At 42.7% G+C, this 20694-nt stretch overlaps 1 protein-coding gene across 2 annotated transcripts in view; it reads left to right on the top strand.

The window, feature by feature from the left end:
- The window catches only part of LOC143215813 (disintegrin and metalloproteinase domain-containing protein 10), a 361388-nt gene extending 344292 nt beyond the window's left edge, over window positions 1-17096 (top strand). For both annotated transcript variants that reach the window (XM_076438313.1, XM_076438312.1), the window contains exons 13-17: window positions 5878-6045; window positions 10211-10338; window positions 12217-12331; window positions 13010-13144; window positions 15224-17096. In XM_076438313.1, coding sequence (XP_076294428.1) covers window positions 5878-6045; window positions 10211-10338; window positions 12217-12331; window positions 13010-13144; window positions 15224-15934 — 1257 coding nt within the window. In that variant the 3' untranslated portion in view covers window positions 15935-17096. The remainder of the gene's footprint in view (window positions 1-5877; window positions 6046-10210; window positions 10339-12216; window positions 12332-13009; window positions 13145-15223) is intronic.
- The last annotated feature ends 3598 nt before the right edge of the window (window positions 17097-20694 follow it).

Below are 20694 nucleotides of genomic sequence, written 5' to 3'. Positions count from 1 at the left end.
GCCCCCGGGAAAACAAATTTTGCATGTTTTTATTCCTTACGATTTTATTTGCGAAAAATGAATTATTTCATGTATGTTCACCGATTACGCCGAGATAGATGGACCAATCAGGACGAAACCTTCTGCATTTACTGTAAAGTATGTCTCCCGATTGGTCAGTTGAAAACAAATTTTGCATTTTTTCATTCTTTGCGGTTTTTATTGCAAACAACCAATAAGATCGAGAAACCATCCTACGGTGTTCTATAAATTCTGCTCGTTCCACTAAAAAGTATGAAATAAAGAAATTTTATTAAAAAAAATTAAACCTGCTTCGAAGGAACGCACTAAAAAAATTCACTAAAAAGTATGAAATAATTCATTTAATTTATGTGAATACACACGAACTGAAATGCAATAGAATCTTTTCGGAGGCGGCGCAAAATTGAAAATTTTCGACGCTGGAAATGACGAAAATCCTTAAATTGTTCTACATGCTCTCACATATTAATGTATCTTCCCTTCACACCTACCGATTTCCAAGTTCACCATATTCCACTGACATCATAATCAGCATAACATTTGTCATTTGGAAAATTTTCAATTTTCCGCCGCCTCCGAAAAGATTGTATTGCATTTAAGTTCGTGTATATTCACATAAATTAAATGGAAATTTGTGGATTGATTTGGTCCGTATACATTTAAACACCCAGTATGCAGATACAAAACCTTAACATTCAAGTTGTTTATCAAAGAAAAAGCGTATTAGGCCAGCGTATTTTTCACTCTTCCGAATAACGCCGCTCAGTTCAGACGTGCATTTCTATTATGTTATCATAGTGATTGTGTTCCTAATCAATTTTGTTTGTTAAGATCTTCTACAATGATATTATTATAATATTAGAAAACTCTCCCACAAAATTATTTCGTACTTTTTAGTGCGTTTTTCCGAAGTCGGTTTAATTTCTTTTCATCATCAAACAGAATTTAGCGTTCAACCAACCAAATAAATTTTTCCTTCTGTCCAAGAGATCTTTTCCGGACCCTAATTAACCGGTTCGTCCGCGGAAAAATGAATATTTACCGTCTCTTCGGGACACGGTGGGTCGAAGAAGAAATCCGGAAGTTCGTCGAAGTTAACCGTGGAGAACTCTTCGATGAGGTTGTCCAGCGGGCCTAGGACGAAACGCTCCCTTTCGTTGAACTAAATAATAAAACAAAAAGAATTCTAGCGCTAAAAAAAGTGATGAAAGACAGAAGAACCCGACCGTTAGAGAACCTCGCACGTCCCGCGATAAAACGATTTGCATTCGCGAGAGGTTTAGGTCCGGCCGACGGCGCTTATTCGATGAAAAAGCCACGGGGTCCTTCGCCGGACGGTCAGTAATATTCTCATGGACCGAATGCACTTTTCCATCGGGTTATTTATTCTCTGATATATGCACGGGCCGAGAATACATCCACTTGCATCAGCATCGAATTCCTTCCGCTGCTTTCCGTGCCAATTCGTTGAACCGGAAAACGCATCAGACCGGGGGAACCTTATTTTCCGAGCATCGGCTGTCGGTCCCACGGGTATCCTTCGATCAGATATTCAAACCGTGGATCGTTCTTATCTGCACGTTAAGCGAAAATCATTCGATTCGCTTAAACGTCCACTGCCATCCCCCGCGCCATCCCCTCTCTTTCTCTGTGTCACAGTTTCTCCGTTTTCTCTCTGGTTCTTTCTCAGTTTCCCCCGCGAGACTTTGGTTGCTCGGTTTAATTAAATCGAAAATTATCGACGGAAGAGTACTCGCTCGAAACAAGATGCCGTCCGACTGATAAATCGTTTTCTTCAGTCCTAGGGAACTTCTCTCTCTCTTTCTCTCTGAGATTCGCCCCGCAGTTGAGAAAGTTTTCGCTCGGAGCGCCGCCGCGCCGGGGGAAAAGATCGAGCATCGGCTCCCGGAATATTATTCCGCCGATTTGCGAATCGTTGCCGAGCGAGCTCACGGCCCGATTTGCATTAGAATCCGTTAATTTTCTTTGATCGTTACCGGAAAACCGTTCGCCGCCCCGGGAAAACGGTCTCGGCTGATCCGTCGAGCTGCTACACGACGACGAGGAGCAAAGAAAAATCTCCCGGGAAGTTTTCTCGGCCGTGAAATCGCGGTTTCGCAGTCTGTTTGTGCCCTCAACTCCCGCTCACTCCACCCACCTGTACTCTACCTACCTCCGACAAACGCGTTTCCACGGTTGACTTCGACGAACTTCCGGAGTTCTTCTTCGTCCCACCGTGTCCCGAAGAAACGGTAAATATTCATTTTTCCGTGGAAGAGAACCGGTCAATTAGGATCCGGATGCGAAACGATCTCCTGGACCCAAAGAAAATTGATTTGGTTGGTTGGACGCCGGATTCTGTTTGATGAAGAAATTATCTTCGCTAATCGTAACAAATAGAAAGCGAACTACAGTAGCGGACAAAAGTTTCGGATGCTCTAAAAAGGACGATAACTATTTTAATATTGTACTGTACGATTTGAACTTTTTTGGGAAGCTAGAGCAATTAGTTTACTACGGGATGCGGAAAGAAATGTTTTCAATAATGTTTTCAATAAAAAAGATACTAAAAGTTGCATTTTCAATTTTTTTTATGGACTATATTGAAAATTTAAAAAATACGTTTTGTCAATCTGTGTTAATTAAACGTATTCTGAAAATTTCGTCAAAATCGGTCGACGTTGCAATGAGCTACAAACGCTCAAAGATGGTAAAAATTGCAGATATTCACGATTTTCGGACTATATCTAAGAATTCTTAAATCTTTCACAAACTTTCACGGTGCATATAATTGACACAGACCGACAAAACGTATTTTTTAAATTTTTAATATAGGCTCACAACAAAAACTGAAAATGCAACTTTTAGTATTTTTTCAACAATTCCGATCAATTGCAATTTTTGAAAAATCGTATATTACAATATTAAAATAGTATCGTCTTTTCCAGATCATCCTAAATTTTTGTCCGCTACTGTATGTCCTTCTTTAATAATTCTGATCAATTAGAAACAATATATTGACACGTTTTGACCCCAATTTTACCATAAACTCTGCAGTCTAATGATCATAATATAATTACATTGATTCTATTGATTAATTTGATTAATTGCTCTAGCTTCCCAAGAAAGTTCAAATCGTACAGTACCATATTAAAATATTTATCAGAGCATCCTAAATTTTGGTCCGTTACTGTATGTCATTCTTTAATCATTCTGATCAATTAGAAACAATATATTGACACGGTTCGACCCCAATTTTACCATAAAATCTGCAGTCTAATGATCATAATATAATTACATTGATTTTGTGGGATAGCCAGAACGCAATTGATCGGCAGTGAACGTGCTAAATTACGCGGAAAGTAAATATTTCCATGTGACAACAACGTAATCTATGAAACAGTCGCTTTAAATATTAATTCAGCTGGATTCTAGAATTGAAAGCAAAATAAATTGATTTACAGAGTGAAACATGAAAGAGGAATGTGAAACTGTTACTGGAAATATTAGCTGATGTTATTATTTGATTGCATTTTATCGTGCGAGAGAGAGAGAGAGAGAGAGAGAGAGAACGTTCAACGATCGATCGAGTATATGTATAAAATAAAAGGAGATACATCCTTGTTCGGAGGCTTTCGCCCCGAGGAGTATGCAAATATACTAGCGATCTACCAGTTTCGAAGGTACTCAGCTTACGCATTAATTAATATCGGCTCTCCGATCAACTGCAATCAGTTTATTTGTACAAACTATAGTACACATCATGCATCACTGGTTAATATAATAGTTACGAGCTTGGTTGAACACGGACACACACGAAATGCAGTGTGTTTGCTGGTTTATTCTGCAGGCATATTGGACCATACGGCAGATATTAGCTCGAAAGAGATTGTTAAATTAGCAAACAGACATTAACGTTCATTGGTTAAACGATTCTTATTGAATGTCCGATAAAATCCAAAGACTAATTGATTTTGAGGCAGTGCGGTTGTTTCAGATATACGGAAAGCATGCCGCTCAATCCAGTAGAACAGAATGGCTGAGCGAATAGCACAGAGTTGGGCAAAAATGTAATCAACGATTGACGAATAAATTTCTACTTCAATCGTTAATCGCAATTAACAATTAAACTCTAACTTCAGCAGTTAATTGCGGTTAACGATTACATTCTTTTCGATTGTAATCGTGAATCGGATAATTGATTAATGATTAACTGCTGAAACTTCGGAATGAAGTACGGAATCAAAACTGTATGCATACTGAAAAAAATGTAAACTGAGTTTTTGTTGAGATATATCTCTGTCAATTCTCCATCTCCGCTCTCTCCTTATTACAATTTATGGATATACCGTGTGGCGATTAACTTCAACAATTGATTAAATCGGTCTCCGATTTTTCGATGATTTCTTTCTTTAATCAACGATTCACGATTAACTTCATCAATCGATTGAATCAAACGTCCATTTTTCAATGATTACCTTTTTTTAATCGTACACATTAATCAATCAATCGTGGTTAAAGTTTTCATTGATTAATGCCCAACTCTGACCTACCACGAGCGGTCAAATGATCCATTTTAGATTTTTTATTTCAGAATTATTGAAATTCTAAAGGTGTTTCCATGGGAATTTATTGAATATATTTTTTGACTCCAGTATATATCATAGTAAAAATCGCACAAAATATAAATAAATTTAATCTTGTTATTTTTATAATATCTTTTTTACATATCAGTCACATTTGACGGTCGGTATGTTTAGTGTTAATCACGAGGACCAGCGTTCAAATCCCAAATAATCTGGTTTCCCATTTTTCTTCATCATCCGGATGAGAAAAGGAATTTTCAAAAAATACTGGGCTAAAATAATGACGGGAAAACACTGTGGAAAAAATTGGTGAAATTAAGGAGAACTCCAGCATTAAAAGAAGAAGAGTAGGGTTCTGAAAAACAGAAAATACGGGGGAAAGTGGACGGGGTACAGTAGAGGAAAAGAGGTTGAATAAAAATGTAATTTAAAAAATGTGAAAACGACCAATATATGGCAAATGTACAGAGAGGAAAAAATATGCTTGGAAAACCCGACGTGAAAACCGAATAAAAATTGAAAAATATTGGACCAAGTAGAAATGCAGGAAATAAAAACAGATATACGGTATAGAAAAAACGGTCAAACTAAAAAAAAATGAACGGAAAATGATGTCCAAGAAAAGTTATGATTGGAGAACTGCAAAAAGCGGATCGGAAATAAAATGGAAAATAAATGTCCGTAAAAAATCGCGAGGAAAACATCAAGGTGAATAGTAGGAAAACTGCGAACAAGAAGATGCGTGTTTTCGGTACTAACTTCTCGAATATCCCGCAACAGTGTAGCCCATTGTACGGTCCACCAAATCATCCGAAAAATCGCGAATATTGTTCACATCTCGTCCGCACAATGCTCTCGAGAACAACGGGGTATGCGTTCCAGCAAAAAGCATTATCATCGACGCGCGGCGAAATAAATTAGCAGACGACAAAGGGGTGTGCCGATAACCGAAGTCGTTGAATCGGGAGCAGCTGAAAAAAAGAAAATAACAACGCCATACGCGGCACATATGGCGTCAAAGGATCCATAAATCATGAATTTTCGGGGAGACAAAACGACGGCGATCGGGACCGAGCGAGAGAAAATTGTACGATTTATAAAATTGCAATTAGCCATCGTACAATGCGGATCGTAAAATATTAAAATAATTACCGCGTGCTTTCGTCCCGACAAAATGGCGATATGTATCGAACGAAATAATTAAATTTCAACGCCGCTGTAAGCCGGCCAGAGTTCTACGGTGCACTGTGTTGTTCGCTTCCTGTTTCAGGGTCCCTGCTGCACATCGGGCTGCACTCTGCGCAACAGCGATAAGTGCAGGGACGACAACGGATGCAGAGACGCGAGCTTTTGCGACGGCCGTGGTCCCCAGTGTCCGCCATCCATCAGCAAACCTAACAAGACCATATGCAACGACGAGTTCGTCTGCTACATGGGGGTGAGTGTACACATTTCTCTGTCCCCCTCTCTTCTCCCGTTCGCGTTCCCCGAGCAAAGTTCCATCGCGTCTCTTTGGACCACCTTTTCACGCGAGCCGTTGATGTACGAGCGGAAGTTTACGAAAGTGGTCAATCCATTTGCCTGTCAGATTCCGCGGGCATTCGGGAAACTTGCGGCGTGTAGATCTTTATGATCGTTGATGTCCTTATCGTTGAAGACCGCCAGACCTAGCCGCCTCCGGTATACAAAACTTTTCGGTCAGATCATGCCAAATTATTTCCTCGTTGATAGCCGCCTCCGATGATAACTTCGAGCTTAGAATATCGGGTCGGGGCATCGCTCTAATAAAGATTCAGCTCCGTGCGAAATGAAGAACAACGAGAGTTCCACGGCCCCTCCCCAGGAACAGTTCCAAGTCCCGTTTCATCAAGCTTACGAGGAAATTTATGAAATCGTTGTAGCTGACGATAGCCCGGCGAAATTACTCGCGTAAATTTACGATTTCCCTCGGAACAATGCCGGCTAGGCTGCCGGCTAGTTTCTTATTCATTGGATCCCGTTCGCCGTTTCCGCGATCGTTGCAGGAACCGTAACATCAGTATACACAGGAGATCAAAGTTACAACGTTAACAGAAACGTGGGCCGTAAGGGCGCCGGCCACGTCTAGCCGTCCATAATCGGAACAGCTCGGAAATTCGACCCATATTTTCGACGACTCCGCCAACCAGTTTTGGAAGAAAAAAACCATCTGGTCTCCTAAGGGGTGGGGAGCGATTGGTAACGCGTTCAAATATCCATTAGCCGGCGATTGTGCCCGCGCAAAAAAATCCGGCAGTGCTTCAGGAATGAAACGAACGGAGCTCGGGGCCCGGGGAGCTTAGGAACGGTTCAGAGAAGGATCCCCGGGAGACCGAACTCGAAATGTACGCGTGGCGTTCTCGTACGCGCGCCTCCTCGTCGTCCGCCCGTCTTTTTCTTTCGTCTTTCTCCCCGGAGCCGAGTCTCGAGGGTTAGATTTAAGACTCGGCTCTCCGTGGAAAACGCATAGGCAGAATGAAACACCCTTCAGCCGCTGGAAGCATATTCATCTATCAGGAAACCTCGAGACGCCCGATCGGGTCGGCGCGCCGGGCTAAACCGCTGAGAGAATACAGACTAGGCTTCCAGCCGCCCGTTTTTCCTGGCATCGCCGAGTGACAGGAGACCGGGATGGCGCGTCTTTCTTCCCCGGAACATGGAGAACGACGCTGCGTGCGAAATTATTACCTGTACAAATCGGCTCGTGGTCCTGAAATCAATTGCCGAACCTCCGAACACTTTATCTGACAAAATTGAACGAATTCAAGTACGTCGATATACTGTTTTGAACGTGTAGAAATTATTAATGGGGCAAGCGCAGCATAAAATTTCTATAGTTTCTCGAATTTTTCCTGGTTTTTCAATTTTTACAACCAGAGTTCGCGACTGAAAAATCGGAGAAAATTCTGGAATATGTGGTGCGCTACGCTAAACATTTTTTCCAGAAGTTTTAGACGCGAGTAAATGGGGAAAATGGGACCAAAACTGGCTTTTTTGATCGGCTCCCCGTAACTACCCTTACGGTGGAGGTACAGGGATGAAAGGGCCTAGCAGCCTAAGATTGGTCCAGCGGCCCCACCCACAATTTTTATTGATATTGTGCGGAAAACAATGGTTTTAGGTTGGAAGATAACCCCCTAAAATTTTAAGTCGCTAACCCTTCGTATAAGGATGATATGAGGGTAAATACCCTTAACTGTATCATTTTTTTTCTCGGTTGTTAATTAAGATATTCGGATAAAAAAAAAAACGAAAATACTCGAACTTACCTCCTTCATATCATACATTTTTTTCACCATCGTGATCAAATCATTAAGGGTAGAAAAAAATCATTTAATTTTATAGGGGTGAGAATTGCAAGCAACGCTTCGAGTGACCACTTCCAAAAAATTCAAGAACAAGAACAAGAATCTCGGCTGAGGCCTGAAATTTCTAAAAATTTTGATTATGTTACTGCCAATTAATTTGTACGCCTACTGAGAGAGACGGGAAGCTGTCCAGAATCGGAGAATTTTCGAGAAGGGAGGGAATTTCGGAAGGAGAGGTTTCTGGTCGACGGCGAACTCGTCGAAGACAATAGACTGCGGATAGACAATAGACGGTAGATAAAGGGGGGGGGGAATGAAGTTTGGCGGGGATTTTAAATCGTCAGGGGCCGTCGATGGAGATGAAATGGGCGCGTTCGGTGAACGCAACGTTCTATGAACTAAGAACAGTGCGTTCCGGACTCATTGTCTGCCGACGGCGCGGAAACGCGAAAGCAAATTGCGACCGGCAGCTGACTATCCCGTGTCTCGACCATGCTGGTATTGTACTTGCATATTAGAAAGCGGGCATGTCGGCGGTATCGATTCCTGGCCAGCAGTGCATACCGTCGAACTGTTGCACGTGTTCGGCCGAAACGCGTTTTCCGCTTGGCCGACTGTAATCGAATGTTTCTACTCGCAGCTGCAACCGGAAGAGATGACTTCGACCCGTTTCCACGGCGTTGGATAGCTGGCTAGCTCTGGCTAGAGATACCGGGTTCGTTGGCTAGCAGCCGGCTTTTTGTTTCCGAAGATAGCGTGTAATTATGTGAAACTCGCCTGGCCGCGACACGGGCCTAACTCTTCGATAATTGGACGACGCGGAATCGATGCGATACAATGCAGTCGTCCGACGTCGTGGAACCAATCGGGCCGTCGGTACCCATTAAAAGCGTGAATAAAATCCGGGAAACAATCTTGTCCCGGATAATTAGATTTTTATTCAAGCCAATCACGCTTTTCAAGTCTCTTTCACGAGCCACCATTTTCGCCGACTTCTCTCCTCGGATCGGAACACTGCTGTTGTGTTTAACGATTGGATTGTTGCCTCGGCAGCTTCTAAGTAAATCATAAAATTGATGTAGTCGCAACTTTAGACGTTGTCTCTATTTAGCAGTTAATGATCCCTCGAAAACCAGAGATAAATGGTCGACAGATTTTGTTAAATATGTTTCTTTTATGCAAAATAAATTTTTTAACCCTTCGCGGACGAAGTAGATCGCGTATCAAAGTCTTGAGTGCTAGGTAATAATGGTAATCAAAAATCGTGTAGGCAATTGAATTATTTGTCTGCAACTTTAGCAGTCGAATCGTAGAAAAATATGACGACATTCGTCTCCGAAGGATTAATAACCCCAGCAAGTTGGAGATAGGACATTCCTGATTTCTTTTAGTCCTTCACGGAAGCACCATTACAATTCCAACAATCGTAAGATAGAAAACCAATGATTTCACCGAGGTAGGCTTTGTGCTAACTTGAAGTTCGCCGGTGCGCACTCGCGGCTGGAAGCTCGGGGCACGAATGAATTTGAAAAACATTGTGCGCACATAGGCTGCGGCATGATCCAGCTCTTTTCGTTAGTTACGCGGTAACCCGGATAAAGTGCCGCGGCGCGGAATCGCCACGGTGACAAATGGCAGAAAAGTTAGGTAGACGTATTTTCTAGCAAAGTGTCGGATAACGGGAGCCCGTAGTCTGTTTCGCTGTCGTTCCGAGCGGCGGCACGCGAATGCATTCATATCCTGCGAGTGGATCCTTTTTTTCCGCGGGCGCGCTTCCGTTCGGCGAGACAATAAAGAGGGGGAGAACGGTGCGGGAGAATTGGGACGCGCTGTCAGCGTGTAGGAGACGACGGGGTTTGTTGAATCGGTGTCGAGGCTGGGGTGGTACGCATCCGCGTTTTCGTCTCGTCTCGTCGCCGGGCGATATGCGGGTACCTTGTTGCCGAGGCGCGGCGACGTGCTCTCGCAAACAGGTATCATAATTTCGAAAATTACTTTCGCGGCGTCGCTCCGCGCCCCGGTAAACGTTCTGCCATGCTGGTGGCTGACAGGGTGTGTTTCAGGTGGGCAAACAGAGCCGAGAGTGGTGGGCTAGAGAAACGTGTGCTGTGAGAGGTGGGGAGGCGTTAGACGCGCGCGATTCATAACATATAATAACAATCCAAGTCGCCGGGTTTATCTATCTTCGGCGTTGGGTTCCCCGTCCGGAAATTACCTCGTATTTAGAGGTTTATGCATGTAGGCTGACACTTTATCGGGCTCTTGCATTGCTTCCAGGAATGCACCGGCAGCATTTGCCTGGCTTATGGCTTGGAATCCTGTCAGTGCATCGCCGGTCCCGAGGATCCCCCGACCAAGAGCTGCGAACTCTGCTGTAAATTGCCAGGAGAGGATCAACCGTGCCTGTGAGAGAGAGACGATCATTGTATATACACGCGGTTTTCAGCCGGGGCGAATGTCTGCGTCAGTCGTTTCACTCCGGGAATAGTTTCTCTGGCCGTCCGCAACGCGCAAACCGTGAGGCAACGGCACACAGCTAGGCTGCTCCTCTGTGTCTCCTCTCTCTGCACTGCACCCGAAGAAATTAGAACCCTCGCGATAACTGCGGGAACACGTTTGATCGATTACATCGCCGGGCTACTTTGCCGAGTCACTCACTCTCTCTCTTTCCCGCGCTACCAGAACCTAACTCTCCGACGCAGACCTTCCGACCGTGCACGACCTCCCGTTCATTCTACTTCCGGCGAAATTGCCGGTCGGCAGAAAACCATTCGGTTTTTAATGCGGGAAACACCGTGACTCCGGTCAAACGAGAACCAGCTGCTAAACGATTGTGCTTCTTACCGGGATGCGAAATCATTGAGATATTGCTACGGAAAAGCTTTATCGACGTTTCACCCTCATTCCACCATTATCTCAATTTCGCATTGCTTTCTCAGTGATTCTGAAGCTGAGGTGGGCAGTATTTGGCGAAACAAATGTTTTCGATTTTATTTCGATTAAAGGAAATAGTATTTTAAATTAGATATAGAATTTCGAAAATGAAATATTTTTATTCTAACGATCTGACCCAGACATATATATCGCTATTTTAACAATCTGAATCACAAAGTAAAATATCTCTATTTTAACAATCAAGATATACAATTTATTATACAGGATATACTTTTAATACAAGATGTAATGCAGGATGTACAATTTCGAAAATGAAATATCTTTATTCTGATGATCTGCATCACAAAATAAAATATTTCTATTTTGACAATCGAGATATACAATTTATTATGCAAAATATATTTTGAATAGAAGATTTGATACAAGATATACAATTTATTATGCAAGGTATATTTTTAATAAACGATTTAATACAAGATATACAATTTATTATGCAAGATATATTTTTAATAGAAGATTTAATACAAGATATACAATTTCGAAAATGAAATATTTTTATTTTAACGATCTGAATCAAAAAATAAAATATTTCTATTCTAACAATCAAGATATACAATTGATTATACAAGATATATTTTGAATACAAGATTTAATACAAGATATACAATTTCAAAAATGAAATATCTTTATTCTGACGATCTGAACACAAAATAAAATATTTCTATCTTAACAATCAAGATATACAATTTATTATACAAGATATATTTTTAATGGAAGATTTTATGCAAGATATACAATTTATTATGCAAGATATATTTTTAATAGAAGATTTAATACAAGATATACAATTTCAAAAATAATAATAATTTTATTTTAACGATCTGAACCAGACAATAAAATTTTCATGAAACGCGAAATACAATATTTTACTTTTTACGTCGTTATAATACTCTGGGAAACCACATAAACATACAGTGTGTCCTGTCGTTAGGAAACTACTTATACTTATAAATGTATTGATTCCGAACCATAATTTTACTTTAAGATACACATATTTTTTAGTAAAATTGAAAAAATGAGGAGTGGATGAGGGTTAAATCTTGTCATACAAAACTGCCCCAAAGATGTAATTCCTTAAAAAGGCTGATTTTCCTGAGATCGTTTAAACAATCTCGGGTATCATCCTTTCCAGGAAGTACATTTTTGAGACAGCATTTCTAGAAAATCTTGACCGTTCTTCCCAAGACCGGTGGTTTCTCTCGCTAGTTAAAAATCAATAAAGGTTTCGAAGAACGCCGAAAGTTTGACAGCCGGCTGTCACGAAACAATCAAACATAGGAACGTTGATCAGATAAGCGAGACGTCACAGGAGACCCGTTCCCTTGCAGATCGTCGTTCGCGTGGAACTCAGCACCCTACGATGTGCCTGACATGCTGTCGAAGCCAGGTACGCCGTGCAACGACTACAATGGCTATTGTGACGTCTTCCAAAGATGTCGAGAGGTAAGATTCTATCCATCCGACTCGTCCCGACGTCTCTGACAACCAGAGTCGAGACCCGGTTGAATGTAATCAATTGAACTGTCCACTGTTCCTGGTTATTTAAAAAAATGAGAAATGTTTAAACGTCACTGAAAAATGCTACACATTATTCAAAATGTGATTTATTGTATTAGGTGTACAAATAAGTTCCTTCCCCTTTTTTTCTACGCGATCATAACTTCTGACTGAATTACTTCCTGATTTTGGTGCCATCTGAAAGAGCGTTTTTTAGTTTTTACCTCAGTTCTTATATTACAGGCATGGAGCCAAGACGTGGTTATAAGTGTGAAGAATTTAAAATAATTTGTTCACTTAGCAAGTAGGTTTGATTCTTACAACATTTGGTTTTTTGTGCTGAATGCAACATAAATTACATATTATACAGACGCAATTATATTAAAATTTTTCTTGAAAATGGTCTAAAAATAGACCGAAACGTTGAGAATTTTGTGGTAATTTGCAAAATTGCTTAGTATCAGATCGAACCAGTGCGCTGAAAACATCAATATACTTTATACAATCTTAAATTTGGAAAAATAGAGAAAGGACTTATTTGCACGCCTAATACATTATTCAATTTGCTCGTAAAATGAAAATATCTCTGAATGCAAAGGGTTAAAACTGAATTTCCGGTTCCAGGTGGACCCGAGTGGACCATTGGCAACCTTGAGACGACTTCTGCTGTCCGACGCCAGTCTAGCAAACTTCCAGAGATGGTTCACCGACTATTGGTACATCGTGACGATCATCGTTTTCCTTCTGCTGTTAATTCCAGTAAGTAAAAACGATGCGCCTCTATTTCCCGTTCGCAAAATGCCCAGGCAATTCTCGAACACGTTAACGGGCCAGCGATTTCTCGCGAACAGCGAATAGCTTTCGCTGGTGATCCATGCGTGACAGGTTAAAAGCATCTTCCCGCCGCGGGGGAAACGCTGTGGACCCGTCGGCTATCCGTGTAAAACCAATTACGTGTCTTGTCAATTAAAAAGTTGCGCGGCCGCGCAAAGGGCCGCCCTGCTCGACCACGGTTTTTCGCGAACGAAATTTTGTTCCGTGCGCGATTTTATTACCGGACTTCCTGTTCCTCCCGTGCAACGTTCGACTGTGTAACGACGAATCGGTCAATTCGATTTTCCTGTGCACGAATTTTTTCCCCGCGAACCTGTGGGAAAAGCGCACGGTACACGCGCGGCCACGGTAAATATACTGCAAGTCTTTGGACGAATTCAAGAATTTAAGCCCTCGCCTTACAATTTAATTCCGCGGTTTTCTATTTTACTTCACCTGACGCTCCACGTGCGCCACAATATTCAATAAAATAATCTGTGCCGCTTTAAAATCGTGAAACGGTTAGCTTACGTGCGTGTTATTTCGCGGTGGACAATTCAGAGGCTGGACTTCCTGTTTTCCGGGCTTCTCATTTCTCGATAATGCAAAGATATGGGGTTTTTCGGTAGTCAACATCGCTACGATAGATCAAATTTGAAATTTCTTAACAGATTTGATTTGATCTTTTTTACAAAAAAATTGCTTGAGGATGCTTTATCCGCAAAAAGTTGAATTCGATTTGCAGAAGGGCGCATTTTTGACTTAATTTACATTCGATTTCATCTTTTTTACAAAGACTTACTTAAAAATATTTTGTTTGCGAAAGGTTGAATTTGACTTGCAAAAGGGTGAATTCGGAGTGCAGAACCTGTACAGTTTCTTCAGTTATTGGACGGTGTTGCGGTATTGGAAGTGGAAAGTTAAAGGGTAGACTCGCGTTTCCGGAATCGCAAGGGTGCGGGGATGCGCCTTCTCATTTCCCGATAATGCAAAGATGGGATTTTTCAATAGTTTTCAAAAACGCTACAATAAATAAAATTTTGAATTTCTTAACACTTAATTTACATTTGATTTCATCTTTTTCACAAAAAGTTACTTAAAAATACTTTATTTGCAAGTTATTTGACTTGTAAAGGGGTGAATTCGGAGTGCAGAACCTGTACAGTTTTTTTTTCGATTCTTGGTCGGAGTAGCGGTGTTGTAGGTTCAGCCAGGTGTCCATAATTCAACGATATAAGCAATTAAACGCAGGAAGGTGGCGCGGGAAATATATTGTAAATTCGATTCCACGCAACTTGGCCAACTTCCGACCTGCAACGCCGCCAAAGCAACCGGAGATTCATCCGGAGATAGGATTAGAGCGGCGACAGTAACACGAGCCTGCGACGAATTATATTATAAACCGTATCCCGCGAGAGCTTCCTACTGCGACAACGTAACCATAAAAGCCTTTCTTCCGTGGAAGGCTCGCGGGATAAGCGGAACCAACTTACGGATAGGCGAGGAAAAGTGTATTAATTCAGTATCAACTAAATCAATATCAACTAAAAACACCGGTCTCTTCTAATTTCTATCTTGCTCCGGCCGTCGTACGTTATTTCACATTTAACCGAAACATCGACGAACACTTCTGCAATTTAATCCTGAATAATGCTCGGAGTTTCAAGATTAAATGCTACGACTGCCGATCTACCGATGAGAATTAAAAGAACAACGGTCCGCCATTCGATCAAGCACGATGGCAATGTCTTAAAAGATTATATCAATAAATGTACGGTGAAAGTCAGGAAGAAAGATCAACTCGTGCACTCGTAGAATTTAATCCCGAACTATATTCGCAGCGTCTGTAGTAGGTTTGGATTAAATTCTGCGCGAGTACGTCGATCTTTCAATAAGTATTACAAGGTCTCTTTATGTTCAGCGACTTTCTAGTTGATAAATTGAACTTGTTGAATTCAGTTCACATGAAAAACAGCATGCTACGATCAGAGAACAATTGTTTGACGACCCGTGTTATTCCCGCAGGTGTTCGTGATACGTTTCCTGAGGCAACGGCGCTGCGCTCGCGTCAAAATTCTGTCCACGAAGGAGGGCCGGCCGAAGGCAGCGAACCAGCCTGCGAACACGACGGAGGATTCATCGAAGGAGTGCTCGTCCGTGCGGAAGATCCAGTCGATGGACATCTCGCGGTTGAAGAAGCGGATCGTGGAGACGATGAAGAGTATCGCGTCGCCTGGCTGGAAGAAGGAGTCCTCCTCGGGCTCTAACACAATCTTCGGAAGGATCTCGCGGTTCCTGAGCAAGGATTCGACCCGGGGAAGCTCGAAAGAACATGCCTCGAACGAGGTGGAACGACTGTACAAAAACACCGGCGAGGAGGAGAAGAAGGAGGAAGCGGCGGCTGCGAACGAGCAGAAAGTGTCTGAGAAATCTGAAGAGTCGGGGAAGACGATCACCTGGAGGCGGATCTACCTGCTGTTCCTCGGGAGTCCCGGTACCAGTTCCTCGCCGAGAAAATCGAACAAAGGCGAATCGACCAGGGTCGCGGCTTGGAGGAGAAGCACGCAGGTCGAGAAACTCTGCACCACCTCGAAAACGATCGTGCACCCTTGCCGCAGGGCCGACAGCTACCAAACTGAACCCCTGGTCGCACCAGACTCGCCGGATTCACCTGGCGAATCATCCGAGAATAGGATTCAAACCGACGATCTGACGGTCCTCCTCGGAAACAGTTAGTTCCGGGGATCGTCGAGCTAGGAGCCGTTCCGCCACCACTTTCATACGCTCCCCTTTTTCTTTTAGCACACTCGAAAGCGCCGTGAATTTCGCCGATGTGAAAATACATATTGCGGATTTGTTGCGAGCTCGGTCTGCGAGTGAACGCTTCGGCGAATCCAGTTCGATTTCTCTTTGGGTTATCGGCGCCCCTGCGCGGCTTGAAACGAAGTACCGGAGTGTTTCCATTGTTTTATGTATCGCAGCGAAATAAAAGACCGCCTTTTGTTGGGGAATGCTTGAGCGCTTTACGGGGGTAAAGAAACGATTGTGGTCGCTTCCGTTCGATGTTACATATTTTTGTAGATTAACCGTGTTCGCTGTAACAACGTTCGAAACGATTTTCACGGACCTTGGTTGTATTTAATAAATTGCTGGAAGAGATCGTAGATCGGAGTTCGAAGAGCTGACGCGTCGAACGTCAAACTGCCATGCTGAGAAATCCCACGAGATCGACGTTTAAGATTTAGTTAAGAAGAGGTACAAATACACTGCGATCGTTCCTTGAATCCTCTCCGATCCTACAAATCCCAGCGAAATTCGATCGAAGCGAACCTGTTGCGACAAAAACGAGCGTTCGAGGTAAACGTGTTAAGTCAAGTGATTCGTTTAAGTTCGAACGTGTACATCTGTGTGCTGAATTATTTCTGAGCAAGGGCGGGTGTACTCGGCGAAAGCAGAGTAAGTGCACTTGCTGTAAAAGCTCGTGACAAGCTGCACTCGTCGTGTCAGTGGAAGGGGTTACGAAATAAATCGGCACCTCGTCGTGACGCAAACATCGGATTAATGCGAAGTGTCGAAGCGACGCACGACGTCACAGCTGGTTTGGCGAACTTGGACTGTAATGACCGCGGAACGGTTTCCAGAACTGTATACCGAATTTAGGTCTAAGGAGACAATATTTTATCTCTACTTGTGTAATAAAACGATCGACTCCGGCGGGAACAAAGCGTCTCGGGCGTCCGAGTTCCCCTCGTGTAAATATTGTACAGACTCTTGTACCGCTGTCGCAATAGATTAGTTTCTAGGTGTAAGGGGGTTTTGCCGAGGAGGCTCTCGGCACGGGGCCGGAAGTTTGCGGAACGGTGTGGATTCTTGTGATTCCGTGTAGTCAGACAGCTCTTCGCATAGAAGCGGACCAAACATAGGGGGATGGAGAGAGTCCAGCGCTGAACTCGTAGATGTGTATATAAAAGAACGATTGTTACTGTACAATAAATCGTCTGTCATCATTCACTATCGGACCGTGGATGATTAATTCGTCGCTCCCCCCTGCCGCCTTCGAAGTCATTCCTAAACTCCCCATCCAAACAGCGACAGAATTAATTGGTAAACCCGTTTATTGACCGTGATGCTGGCCGGAAGTAGCCTCCAGAGAGTGACGGTGGTTAGTATCGGTCGTTAAACAATGGTGTTGTTCACCAGAGATCGTTAATGGTGATTAGTTGCCTCCGTAGTTGCGGAGCGTCGTAAACTTCTGTAAAGCTATGAATTTGGACGTTTCGGAAGGGGAGTCGATGAAATTTGCATTCAGATATGTAAAACGGAATTTTTTCGATGAGTTTAGTTATGTTTTATATAATTTTTGTACATTATTTACGCGGAACAGATGATGTTTGCCACATTTCCCATAAGGCTCAATGTAAATTCCGGCACGAATCATTTGCTCCGGAAAATGTTGAAATAGCGCCATTAGACGTAGTGGCAAAACGCTGAAACTGGTAGCCAAACATTATCGACGGTGGGTATTTCTGTGCGTACATAGATGGCGCCACAATTCAGGTCCGTAAAATGTCTACTGTCGATAACGTCGATATCATAACGTTTGCATGCTGCGCCAGTTTCGTGAGTAGGCTGAACTGAAATGTGGCTAACAGTTTGACCGTTTTGCCACTACGTTTAATGGCGCTGTACGGATCCTTCACACAGACCGCAAGCATGTATGAATCTGCAATGAATAAATAAAGACAATGTAATAACAAACATAACAGTGTATTTATTTGTTGAACCACCACTTTTCCAGAACGTCCAACTTGTCGTAGAGTTATACTACTGATTTCTGCAAGAATATACACCCGTGTAACCTGTCATTGTACTGATTTGGATTGCAAAATAGCGAAACTTTGTAAACCAAAAATTTTTGGTCTTCTGACTTATCGCTGACTTGTACTACTTTACCGATCGTCGAAAATTTTCGCCAATTTTCGCCTGTCTGACTTCTCGTTGAGTTGTACTACTGAATTTTCGAAAATTTTCGTGCGTCTGACTTATCGCTGACTTGTACTACTTTACCAATTTTCGAACATTTTCGCCAATTTTCGCCCGTCTGGCTTGTCGTTGAGTTATACTACTGAATTTCGAAAATTTTTCGTGCGTCTGACTTATCGTTGACTTGTACTACTTTCTCTATTTTCGAAATCTTGAAAATTCAGTAGTACAATTCAACGACAAGTCAGACGGCCGAAAATTCAGTAGTACAACTCAACGACAAGTCAGACGGGCGAAAATTGGCGAAAATTGCCGAAAATTGGTAAAGTAGTACAAGTCAGCGATCAGTCAGACGGCCAAAAATTTTCGAAAAACCAGTAGTACAACTCAATGACAAGTCAGACGTCCGAAAATTGTCGCAAATTCAGTAGTACAACTCAACGACAAGTCAGGCGGCCGAAAATTTTCGAAAATTCAGTAGTACAACTCTACGACAAGTCAGACGCTCTAGAATTTGCCGATAAGTTTGGGAAAGCTTGAAAATTGAGTTTTGTATTAGGAGTATATAATTTCGAAGGAGGTGGCACGAAAATTCAGTAGTACAACGCAGCGACAAGCCAGACGAACGAAAATTTTCAAAACGTAATTTCTGTCTAATTTGAAAGATTCGTCTGTATTCAATTTTCGAAGGTGTTAATCTAATTCTATTATCGAATATTAATGTACAGGGTGGGGAAAAAAGAACACATTAACTGTTGTAACTAATATTCTATATTTTTAACCACAAGAATTATGATATTAAAGTGAAAATTACAATAAATAAATCCACGGACTGTCGGTAACATAGAGCGCGACACCGAAATGGTACGTACTGTCGATATCATTTGGCTAACAGTTTGAGCGTTTCGCCGCTACATGTAATGGCGCTATTTTCAAATTTTCAGATGCAGATGAATCTCGTGCCGATTTTTGTATTGTATCATATGGAGAGATTGGCATGAATCATTTGCTGCTGGAATAAATATACATTTCATTTATTTATTCGATTGCTGCAGGTCCTTCTTATACTATGTGGATCTTAGGTGGTTCAATAAACAATGTGAAAAATATTTGCAACTTCATTTTCCTTTATTTACTCCAATAAAACAATCTTAATCTTCCTGTTCTCAAAGTATCTTGAAATACAAGATTGTCCTTTCAATTTGCTTTCACTCTACGTCTCTTCAAATGTTTTCCGAGACCGTACGAGCGCGTTCCATTTAAAATAAATGATTAGCCAAGGCAGACAGATCAGTAATTAAATCGCGAGATTGGATGAAGCGTTAAAAACCGAGAGCAGTCGCAATATTCACCTTCTACGCCGGCAATAAGTTTCCAGATCGAAGTAGATACGGCGACGTTGATTTCAACACGATGGGAAAGTACAGGTCGCATGCAGCCGCGGTTAAATCCGCGGGGTTGACAGGCATTATATCGGGCGGCACGATCCAAGAGCAAACACCCCGTGGCAAGTCCCGATCGGCTCTGATAGCCGCGCATAAACGTCGCCATGGCTCTCGGGAACCATGTCCGCGGTCTTTTATCGCCTGGCGAGGGCTCGCAAACTTTTGGCTCCTGCCAGCCAATTATTTCGCAACTTTATAAATATTCTTCAGCTTCGGGACGTTCAAGGTCGTACTAGTTAGGGACGGTCGCTTGAAGATCGCATCTTAATGATAGCGTGCTGCTACGCCACACCGGGGGCGAAAGACCCCGTTTGCCTATCGATTTCCAAGGACAACAGCAAAGGGTTTGCCCGCGAAATTGTGGTTTCGATGTGTCTACACGTAACGAACGATTTCTTTCCGAGTCAGTAGGCCAATCTAGAAGAAAAATAGCCCACCCCCGTGTCGGTTAGTCGCACTCTTTATCCACCGTGTCCTCGCGGAATGGCGGCGATAGATATAATCAAGCGTGGAAAAGTTTCGCGATTCAATCTTTCGCGCAGTTCGATCGAAACCGAAGTTCCCAGTCGGGGAACGGAAGCCTCCGGACTCTGTTTTTCTTGGTGTCAGCCCCCGCACGCCCGCTGAATTCATTGCCCCAATTGGCTTCAATCATTCCGCACACTATACCACCACCCTTCACCTATGTCCGGCCTGCATATTACTTAATGCCTTCGCTCGTTATCTCTTCGTTTCATTCGATTTTTGCGGTCACGCCAACCGCCACCCTTTTCAATCACGGGTCGCCCTCCGGGTCGCGTTTCTTCAATCTCATACCGTTATTGCGTCGAATATATCTCGCTTCCGAGAATAACTATTGTCCGACAGTGACAGCACCGGAAATTCGAGGCATCCGCGTTGCAGAGGCGTCGATCGTCACACACCACCCCCGAACGTCAATGGGCAACGTGATCGAACTGAACTCGAGACATTGCAAACCGGTCATTGGTCGCTACAAGATCAAATTACCGAGGGATAACCAATAGACCGGATCGAAAAAAACACTATTTTCGAAGTCAAAAACGCCCC

The sequence above is a fragment of the Lasioglossum baleicum genome, chromosome 14 (assembly GCF_051020765.1).
Source record: "Lasioglossum baleicum chromosome 14, iyLasBale1, whole genome shotgun sequence".
Classification (NCBI taxonomy): domain Eukaryota; kingdom Metazoa; phylum Arthropoda; class Insecta; order Hymenoptera; family Halictidae; genus Lasioglossum; species Lasioglossum baleicum.
The sequence above is the reverse complement of the archived record's forward strand: the minus strand, read 5'-3'. Positions and strand labels throughout refer to the sequence as shown.